Source organism: Hyla sarda, unplaced genomic scaffold (assembly GCF_029499605.1).
Source record: "Hyla sarda isolate aHylSar1 unplaced genomic scaffold, aHylSar1.hap1 scaffold_487, whole genome shotgun sequence".
Taxonomy (NCBI): Eukaryota; Metazoa; Chordata; class Amphibia; order Anura; family Hylidae; genus Hyla; species Hyla sarda.
The window spans coordinates 193,257-204,560 of record NW_026610499.1 but is presented as its reverse complement, the minus strand read 5'-3'; the positions used below and the strand labels follow the sequence as shown (position 1 = coordinate 204,560).

At 50.5% G+C, this 11,304-nt stretch overlaps 1 protein-coding gene across 1 annotated transcript in view; it reads right to left on the bottom strand.

Moving 5' to 3' along the window:
• Window positions 1–228: 228 nt before the first annotated feature.
• The window catches only part of KRTCAP2 (keratinocyte associated protein 2), an 18,446-nt gene continuing 7,370 nt past the window's right edge, over window positions 229–11,304 (bottom strand). The window contains exons 2-5 of the mRNA XM_056553933.1: window positions 10,166–10,320; window positions 2,443–2,506; window positions 2,162–2,228; window positions 229–412 (exon numbers count right to left, since the gene is read on the bottom strand). Coding sequence (XP_056409908.1) covers window positions 292–412; window positions 2,162–2,228; window positions 2,443–2,506; window positions 10,166–10,320 — 407 coding nt within the window. The 3' untranslated portion in view covers window positions 229–291. The remainder of the gene's footprint in view (window positions 413–2,161; window positions 2,229–2,442; window positions 2,507–10,165; window positions 10,321–11,304) is intronic.

Here is an 11,304-nt window from a genome sequence, read left to right as displayed (position 1 = left end):
TAATAGACGTAATTTACTAATCTGTTTAACTTTCAGGAGCCAGTTAATATATTTAGAAACGTTTTTTTCCTGGATAACCCCTTTAAGGGTGTGAATAATTTTGTGCAGCCCATTGTTGGAGTTGGTGTGGCACTGTTTACACGGTCTCTGTATAGCAGTAATGACAGGACACAACACTGTATCACATGACCTGTGACACCATCGTAACAAAAAAAAACAACACCGCCGTGTTACAAAGTAACAACTCTTTATTGTACAGGACACAATGTACCACGGGGGGGGGGGGGGGGGTTATGTCCTCTTCTTGTTCTTCCCAATCACCTTCCCCGGGGTCACGGCAGGGGTCACACTCTGGTACAGACCCGAGGAGATCTTATTCACATAGTACAAGTCCACCAGGGAGAAGATGAAGCTGCAGAACGGACATTGTTACTGTGTGCACCCACAATAAGCTTCCCCTCCCATGTCCATACTGATACTGTGTACCCACAAGAACTGTCCCCACAAATACTGATCCCTGTGTGCACCCACAAGAACTGTCCCCGCAAATACTGATCCCTGTGTGCACCCACAAGAACTGTCCCCACAAATACTGATCCCTGTGTGCACCCACAGGAACTGTCCCCGCAAATACTGATCCCTGTGTGCACCCACAGGAACTGTCCCCGCAAATACTGATCCCTGTGTGCACCCACAAGAACTGTCCCCGCAAATACTGATCCCTGTGTGCACCCACAAGAACTGTCCCCGCAAATACTGATCCCTGTGTGCACCCACAGGAACTGTCCCCGCAAATACTGATCCCTGTGTGCACCCACAGGAACTGTCCCCGCAAATACTGATCCCTGTGTGCACCCACAAGAACTGTCCCCGCAAATACTGATCCCTGTGTGCACCCACAAGAACTGTCCCCGCAAATACTGATCCCTGTGTGCACCCACGAGAACTGTCCCCACAAATACTGATCCCTGTGTGCACCCACAAGAACTGTCCCCACAAATACTGATCCCTGTGTGCACCCACAAGAACTGTCCCCGCAAATACTGATCCCTGTGTGCACCCACAGGAACTGTCCCCGCAAATACTGATCCCTGTGTGCACCCACAAGAACTGTCCCCGCAAATACTGATCCCTGTGTGCACCCACAAGAACTGTCCCCGCAAATACTGATCCCTGTGTGCACCCACAAGAACTGTCCCCGCAAATACTGATCCCTGTGTGCACCCACAGGAACTGTCCCCGCAAATACTGATCCCTGTGTGCACCCACAATAAGCTTCCCCTCCCATGTCCATACTGATACTGTGTACCCACAAGAACTGTCCCCACAAATACTGATCCCTGTGTGCACCCACAAGAACTGTCCCCGCAAATACTGATCCCTGTGTGCACCCACAAGAACTGTCCCCACAAATACTGATCCCTGTGTGCACCCACAAGAACTGTCCCCACAAATACTGATCCCTGTGTGCACCCACAGGAACTGTCCCCGCAAATACTGATCCCTGTGTGCACCCACAGGAACTGTCCCCGCAAATACTGATCCCTGTGTGCACCCACAAGAACTGTCCCCACAAATACTGATCCCTGTGTGCACCCACAAGAACTGTCCCCGCAAATACTGATCCCTGTGTGCACCCACAGGAACTGTCCCCGCAAATACTTATCCCTGTGTGCACCCACAAGAACTGTCCCCACAAATACTGATCCCTGTGTGCACCCACAAGAACTGTCCTCGCAAATACTGATCCCTGTGTGCACCCACAAGAACTGTCCCCACAAATACTGATCCCTGTGTGCACCCACAAGAACTGTCCCCGCAAATACTGATCCCTGTGTGCACCCACAAGAACTGTCCCCGCAAATACTGATCCCTGTGTGCACCCACAAGAACTGTCCCCGCAAATACTGATCCCTGTGTGCACCCACAAGAACCTTCCCTGCACATACTGATCCCTGTGTGCACCCACAAAAACCTTCCCATGTCCATACTGATACTGTGCACCCACAAGAACTGTCCCCGCAAATACTGATCCCTGTGTGCACCCACAAGAACCTTCCCTGCACATACTGATCATAGTGTGTACCCACAAGAACATTACATGCACATACTGATCTCTGTGTGCACCCACAATAACCATCCCCTCCCCTAATATACTGACCATGTGGTGACACAGACTCTGTGGACCAATCCAGAGGCAAAGAGGGCGATGAAGAGGCAGACGAGAACTGTGAGAGCAAGAAGGGGAGACATCAGAATGCGAATCCCCAGAGCTGATCATATAAAAACTATGGTAAAGGGCCCGTCTATGTCCTGCCCCAGATCTCCACCCCACGGGTCACCAGCAGAGGTCACGGCAGTATCGGGGAATAAGGTGGAGCTGCTTTATATCCAGAATGCCAGGATTAACACATACACCCCATTGTGTCCAGAGCCACTTACCTTCGGGAAACACCTTCGCCTGGAAACCTTTACCGAACACCAGATTCTCCAGGTTGTTGAAGGCCTGAGGTCCGGGATAAGGAGTCATCAGTGTAATAATGTGCCCAAGGAGGGTCGTCCTCCCCGGGCCAGGGTGCGGGTGCCATTACAGTCAGTGTCCAGAGACAGGGTGCGAGGTGTTATTACAGTCAGTGTCCGGGGACAGGGTGTGAGGTGTTATTACAGTCAGTGTCCAGGGACAGGGTGTGAGGTGTTATTACAGTCAGTGTCCGGGGACAGGGTGTGAGGTGTTATTACAGTCAGTGTCCGAGGACAGGGTGTTATTACAGTCAGTGTCCAGGGACAGGGTGCGAGGTGTTATTACAGTCAGTGTCCAGGGACAGGGTGTGAGGTGTTATTACAGTCAGTGTCCGAGGACAGGGTGTGAGGTGTTATTACAGTCAGTGTCCGAGGACAGGGTGTTATTACAGTCAGTGTCCAGGGACAGGGTGCGAGGTGTTATTACAGTCAGTGTCCAGGGACAGGGTGTGAGGTGTTATTACAGTTAGTGTCCGGGGACAGGGTGTGAGGTGTTATTACAGTCAGTGTCCGAGGACAGGCTGAAGGATGTTATTACAGTCAGTGTCCGGGGACAGGGTGTTATTACAGTCAGTGTCCGGGGACAGGGTGTGAGGTGTTATTACAGTCAGTGTCCGGGGACAGGGTGTGAGGTGTTATTACAGTCAGTGTCCGGGGACAGGGTGCGAGGTGTTATTACAGTCAGTGTCCAGGGACAGGGTGTGAGGTGTTATTACAGTCAGTGTCCGAGGACAGGGTGTGAGGTGTTATTACAGTCAGTGTCCAGGGACAGGGTGCGGGTGTTATTACAGTCAGTGTCCAGGGACAGGGTGCGAGGTGTTATTACAGTCAGTGTCCGGGGACAGGGTGTTATTACAGTCAGTGTCCGGGGACAGGGTGCAGGATGTTATTACAGTCAGTGTCCAGGGACAGGGTGTGAGGTGTTATTACAGTCAGTGTCCGGGGACAGGCTGCAGGATGTTATTACAGTCAGTGTCCGGGGACAGGGTGTGAGGTGTTATTACAGTCAGTGTCCAGGGACAGGGTGTGAGGTGTTATTACAGTCAGTGTCCAGGGACAGGCTGCAGGATGTTATTACAGTCAGTGTCCAGGGACAGGGTGTGAGGTGTTATTACAGTCAGTGTCCGAGGACAGGGTGTGAGGTGTTATTACAGTCAGTGTCCAGGGACAGGCTGCAGGATGTTATTACAGTCAGTGTCCAGGGACAGGGTGTGAGGTGTTATTACAGTCAGTGTCCGGGGACAGGCTGCAGGATGTTATTACAGTCAGTGTCCAGGGACAGGGTGTGAGGTGTTATTACAGTCAGTGTCCGAGGACAGGGTGTGAGGTGTTATTACAGTCAGTGTCCAGGGACAGGGTGCGGGTGTTATTACAGTCAGTGTCCAGGGACAGGGTGTGAGGTGTTATTACAGTCAGTGTCCAGGGACAGGGTGTGAGGTGTTATTACAGTCAGTGTCCGGGGACAGGGTGTTATTACAGTCAGTGTCCGGGGACAGGCTGCAGGATGTTATTACAGTCAGTGTCCAGGGACAGGCTGCAGGATGTTATTACAGTCAGTGTCCAGGGACAGGCTGCAGGATGTTATTACAGTCAGTGTCCAGGGACAGGCTGCAGGATGTTATTACAGTCAGTGTCCAGGGACAGGCTGCAGGATGTTATTACAGTCAGTGTCCAGGGACAGGGTGCGAGGTGTTATTACAGTCAGTGTCCGGGGACAGGGTGTTATTACAGTCAGTGTCCGGGGACAGGGTGCGGGTGCCATTACAGTCAGTGTCCGGGGACAGGGTGTGAGGTGTTATTACAGTCAGTGTCCGAGGACAGGCTGCAGGATGTTATTACAGTCAGTGTCCGGGGACAGGGTGTTATTACAGTCAGTGTCCAGGGACAGGGTGCGAGGTGTTATTACAGTCAGTGTCCAGGGACAGGGTGCGAGGTGTTATTACAGTCAGTGTCCAGGGACAGGGTGCGAGGTGTTATTACAGTTAGTGTCCGGGGACAGGGTGTGAGGTGTTATTACAGTCAGTGTCCAGGGACGGGGTGTGAGGTGTTATTACAGTGAGTGTCCAAGGACAGGGTGCGAGGTGTTATTACAGTCAGTGTCCAGGGACAGGGTGTGAGGTGTTATTACAGTCAGTGTCCAAGGACAGGGTGCGAGGTGTTATTACAGTCAGTGTCCAGGGACAGGGTGTGAGGTGTTATTACAGTCAGTGTTCGAGGACAAGGTGTGAGGTGTTATTACAGTCAGTGTCCAGGGACAGGGTGCGAGGTGTTATTACAGTCAGTGTCCAGGGACAGGGTGCAGGATGTTATTACAGTCAGTGTCCAGGGACAGGGTGCGGGTGCCATTACAGTCAGTGTCCGGGGACAGAGTGTTATTACAGTCAGTGTCCGAGGACAGGGTGTGAGGTGTTATTACAGTCAGTATCCGGGGACAGGCTGCAGGATGTTATTACAGTCAGTGTCCGGGGACAGGGTGTGAGGTGTTATTACAGTCAGTGTCCGGGGACAGGCTGCAGGATGTTATTACAGTCAGTGTCCGAGGACAGGGTGTGAGGTGTTATTACAGTCAGTGTCCAGGGACAGGCTGCAGGATGTTATTACAGTCAGTGTCCAGGGACAGGGTGTGAGGTGTTATTACAGTCAGTGTCCGAGGACAGGGTGTGAGGTGTTATTACAGTCAGTGTCCAGGGACAGGCTGCAGGATGTTATTACAGTCAGTGTCCAGGGACAGGGTGTGAGGTGTTATTACAGTCAGTGTCCGAGGACAGGGTGTGAGGTGTTATTACAGTCAGTATCCGGGGACAGGGTGTGAGGTGTTATTACAGTCAGTGTCCAGGGACAGGGTGCGGGTGTTATTACAGTCAGTGTCCGGGGACAGGCTGCAGGATGTTGTTACAGTCAGTGTCCGGGGACAGGCTGCAGGATGTTATTACAGTCAGTGTCCAGGGACAGGGTGCGGGTGTTATTACAGTCAGTGTCCGGGGACAGGCTGCAGGATGTTGTTACAGTCAGTGTCCGGGGACAGGCTGCAGGATGTTATTACAGTCAGTGTCCAGGGACAGGGTGTGAGGTGTTATTACAGTCAGTGTCCGGGGACAGGGTGCGAGGTGTTATTACAGTCAGTGTCCAGGGACAGGCTGCAGGATATTATTACAGTCAGTGTCCAGGGACAGGGTGTGAGGTGTTATTACAGTCAGTGTCCAGGGACAGGCTGCAGGATGTTATTACAGTCAGTGTCCGAGGACAAGGTGTGAGGTGTTATTACAGTCAGTGTCCGAGGACAGGGTGTGAGGTGTTATTACAGTCAGTGTCCGGGGACAGGGTGTGAGGTGTTATTACAGTCAGTATCCGGGGACAGGCTGCAGGATGTTATTACAGTCAGTGTCCGAGGACAGGGTGCGGGTGTTATTACAGTCAGTGTCCAGGGACAGGCTGCAGGATGTTGTTACAGTCAGTGTCCGGGGACAGGGTGTGAGGTGTTATTACAGTCAGTGTCCGGGGACAGGCTGCAGGATGTTATTACAGTCAGTGTCCGGGGACAGGCTGCAGGATGTTATTACAGTCAGTGTCCGAGGACAGGGTGTGAGGTGTTATTACAGTCAGTGTCCGAGGACAGGGTGTGAGGTGTTATTACAGTCAGTGTCCAGGGACAGGCTGCAGGATGTTGTTACAGTCAGTGTCCGGGGACAGGGTGTGAGGTGTTATTACAGTCAGTGTCCAGGGACAGGCTGCAGGCTGTTATTACAGTCAGTGTCCAGGGACAGGCTGCAGGCTGTTATTACAGTCAGTGTCCGGGGACAGGCTGCAGGATGTTATTACAGTCAATGTCCGGGGACAGGGTGTGAGGTGTTATTACAGTCAGTGTCCGAGGACAGGGTGTGAGGTGTTATTACAGTCAGTGTCCAGGGACAGGCTGCAGGATGTTATTACAGTCAGTGTCCAGGGACAGGCTGCAGGATGTTATTACAGTCAGTGTCCAGGGACAGGGTGTGAGGTGTTATTACAGTCAGTGTCCAGGGACAGGCTGCAGGATATTATTACAGTCAGTGTCCAGGGACAGGGTGTGAGGTGTTATTACAGTCAGTGTCCAGGGACAGGCTGCAGGATGTTATTACAGTCAGTGTCCAGGGACAGGGTGTGAGGTGTTATTACAGTCAGTGTCCGGGGACAGGGTGCGAGGTGTTATTACAGTCAGTGTCCAGGGACAGGCTGCAGGATGTTATTACAGTCAGTGTCCAGGGACAGGGTGTGAGGTGTTATTACAGTCAGTGTCCGGGGACAGGGTGTGAGGTGTTATTACAGTCAGTGTCCAGGGACAGGCTGCAGGATGTTATTACAGTCAGTGTCCAGGGACAGGGTGTGAGGTGTTATTACAGTCAGTGTCCGGGGACAGGGTGTGAGGTGTTATTACAGTCAGTGTCCGGGGACAGGGTGCGAGGTGTTATTACAGTCAGTGTCCGGGGACAGGGTGTGAGGTGTTATTACAGTCAGTGTCCAGGGACAGGCTGCAGGATATTATTACAGTCAGTGTCCAGGGACAGGGTGTGAGGTGTTATTACAGTCAGTGTCCGGGGACAGGGTGTGAGGTGTTATTACAGTCAGTGTCCGGGGACAGGGTGCGAGGTGTTATTACAGTCAGTGTCCGGGGACAGGGTGTGAGGTGTTAGTACAGTCAGTGTCCAGGGACAGGCTGCAGGATATTATTACAGTCAGTGTCCAGGGACAGGGTGTGAGGTGTTATTACAGTCAGTGTCCGGGGACAGGGTGTGAGGTGTTATTACAGTCAGTGTCCGGGGACAGGGTGCGAGGTGTTATTACAGTCAGTGTCCGGGGACAGGGTGTGAGGTGTTATTACAGTCAGTGTCCAGGGACAGGCTGCAGGATATTATTACAGTCAGTGTCCAGGGACAGGGTGTGAGGTGTTATTACAGTCAGTGTCCGGGGACAGGGTATGAAGTGCTATTACAGTCTGGACGGGGGGAGTATGATATGAGAAGTTACTATGATTGTGTCCAGGGATAGGATGTGTTTGTGTCAAGGATAGGACGTGTGGTAAGATTTTAGTCAATGTCGTAGGATGTTATTAAGGTTGGTCCTGAGGGGTAGGAGGATGTCATTATGGTTGGTCCCAGGGGGTAGGAGGATGTTATTATGGTTGGTCCAGGGGGGTAGGGGGATGTTATTTTGGCTGGTTCCGTGGGTAGGAGGAAGGGTAGGATGATGATATTACGGTTTGTTCCGGGGTAGGAGGATGTTATTACGGGTGGTTCCAGGGGTAGGAGGATGTTATTACGGGTGGTTCCAGGGGTAGGAGGATGTTATTACGGGTGGTTCCAGGGGTAGGAGGATGTTATTACGGGTGGTTCCAGGGGTAGGAGGATGTTATTATGGTTGGTTCCGGGGGTAGGATGATGATATTATGGTTGGTTCCGGGGGGTAGGATGATGATATTACGGGTGGTTCAGGGGGTAGGAGGATGTTATTATGGTTGGTTCCGGGGGTAGGAGGATGTTATTATGGTTGGTTCCGGGGGGTAGGATGATGATATAATGGTTGGTCCCGGGGGTAGGAGGATGTTATTATGGTTGGTTCCAGGGGTAGGAGGATGTTATTATGGTTGGTTCCGGGGGGTAGGAGGATGTTATTATGGTTGGTTCCGGGGGGTAGGAGGATGTTATTATGGTTGGTTCCGGGGGGTAGGAGGATGTTATTATGGTTGGTTCCGGGGGGTAGGAGGATGTTATTATGGTTGGTTCCGGGGGGTAGGAGGATGTTATTATGGTTGGTTCCGGGGGGTAGGAGGATGTTATTATGGTTGGTTCCGGGGGGTAGGAGGATGTTATTACGGTTGGTTCCGGGGGTAGGAGGATGTTATTACGGTTGGTTCCGGGGGTAGGGGGATGTTATTATGGTTGGTTCCGGGGGTAGGAGGATGTTATTATGGTTGGTTCCGGGGGGTAGGAGGATGTTATTATGGTTGGTTCCGGGGGGTAGGAGGATGTTATTATGGTTGGTTCCGGGGGGTAGGAGGATGTTATTATGGTTGGTTCCAGGGGTAGGAGGATGTTATTATGGTTGGTTCCGGGGGGTAGGAGGATGTTATTATGGTTGGTTCCGGGGGTAGGAGGATGTTATTATGGTTGGTTCCGGGGGGTAGGAGGATGTTATTATGGTTGGTTCCGGGGGTAGGAGGATGTTATTACGGTTGGTTCCGGGGGGTAGGAGGATGTTATTACGGTTGGTTCCGGGGTAGGAGGATGTTATTACGGTTGGTTCCGGGGTAGGAGGATGTTATTATGGTTGGTTCCGGGGGTAGGAGGATGTTATTATGGTTGGTTCCGGGGGGTAGGAGGATGTTATTATGGTTGGTTCCGGGGGGTAGGAGGATGTTATTATGGTTGGTTCCGGGGGGTAGGAGGATGTTATTATGGTTGGTTCCGGGGGGTAGGAGGATGTTATTATGGTTGGTTCCAGGGGTAGGAGGATGTTATTATGGTTGGTTCCGGGGGGTAGGAGGATGTTATTATGGTTGGTTCCGGGGGTAGGAGGATGTTATTACGGTTGGTTCCGGGGTAGGAGGATGTTATTATGGTTGGTTCCGGGGGTAGGAGGATGTTATTACGGTTGGTTCCGGGGGTAGGAGGATGTTATTATGGTTGGTTCCGGGGGGTAGGAGGATGTTATTATGGTTGGTTCCGGGGGGTAGGAGGATGTTATTATGGTTGGTTCCGGGGGTAGGAGGATGTTATTACGGTTGGTTCCGGGGTAGGAGGATGTTATTACGGTTGGTTCCGGGGGTAGGAGGATGTTATTACGGTTGGTTCCGGGGGGTAGGAGGATGTTATTATCGTTGGTTCCAGGGGTAGGAGGATGTTATTATGGTTGGTTCCGGGGGTAGGAGGATGTTATTACGGTTGGTTCCGGGGTAGGAGGATGTTATTATCGTTGGTTCCAGGGGTAGGAGGATGTTATTATGGTTGGTTCCGGGGGGTAGGAGGATGTTATTACGGTTGGTTCCGGGGGGTAGGAGGATGTTATTATGGTTGGTTCCGGGGGGTAGGAGGATGTTATTACGGTTGGTTCCGGGGGTAGGAGGATGTTATTATGGTTGGTTCCGGGGGGTAGGAGGATGTTATTATGGTTGGTTCCGGGGGGTAGGAGGATGTTATTATGGTTGGTTCCGGGGGGTAGGAGGATGTTATTATGGTTGGTTCCGGGGGGGTAGGAGGATGTTATTATGGTTGGTTCCGGGGGGTAGGAGGATGTTATTACGGTTGGTTCCGGGGGGTAGGAGGATGTTATTACGGTTGGTTCCGGGGGGTAGGAGGATGTTATTATGGTTGGTTCCGGGGGGTAGGAGGATGTTATTACGGTTGGTTCCGGGGGGTAGGAGGATGTTATTACGGTTGGTTCCGGGGGGTAGGAGGATGTTATTACGGTTGGTTCCGGGGGGTAGGAGGATGTTATTATGGTTGGTTCCGGGGGGTAGGAGGATGTTATTATGGTTGGTTCCGGGGGTAGGAGGATGTTATTATGGTTGGTTCCGGGGGGTAGGAGGATGTTATTATGGTTGGTTCCGGGGGGTAGGAGGATGTTATTATGGTTGGTTCCGGGGGGTAGGATGGTATTACACATATAAGGATACAGTGAGGGAGAAGAAGAAGATTCCGGATCCAAGGAGGCCGCCCAGGATAGTCAGCCACTCAGAGGAAGCCAAGTGCCGGCTGTACATCTGCATCCCAGCGAAAAGGAGGAGCGCCACCAGGGAGGAGAGTGCCAGCGAGATCCCCGTACTGACCGCTGCCGAGAGAGTCACATGTCAAGATCAATAATACTGCACAACTGTACCCCGAGTCATTACACCCACCGCCCCTCACTACTGACTGTACCCGGGACGTCATCACATGTTATCATATAACGGTATATTACACGGGATGCCATATAACGGTATATTACACGCTACACTATATAACTGTATATTACAAGATGTACCATATAACGGTATATTACACGGGATGCCATATAACGGTATATTACACGATGCACCATGTAACGGTATATTACACGCTGCACTATATAACTGTATATTACACGATGCACCATATAACGGTATATTACACGCTACACTATATAACTGTATATTACACGCGATGCCATATAACGGTATATTACCAAATACACCATATAACGGTATATTACACGCTACACTATATAACTGTATATTACACGCGACACTATATAAAACTGTATATTACACGCGATGCCATATAACGGTATATTACACGCTACACTATATAACTGTATATTACACGATACACCATATAACAGTATATTACAAGCTACACTATATAACTGTATATTACACGCGACACTATATAACTATATTACACGCTACACTATATAACTGTATATTACACGCAACACTATATAAAACTGTATATTACACGCGATGCCATATAACGGTGTATTACACGCTATACTATATAACTGTATATTACACGATACACCATATAACTGTATATTACATGCGACACTATATAACTGTATATTACACGCTACACTATATAACTGTATATTACATGCGACACTATATAACTGTATATTACACGCGATGCCATATAACGGTATATTACACGCTATACTATATAACTGTATATTACACGATACACCATATAACGGTATATTACAAGCTACACTATATAACTGTATATTACACGCGACACTATATAACTGTATATTACACGCGATGCCATATAACGGTATATTACACGCTACAATATATAA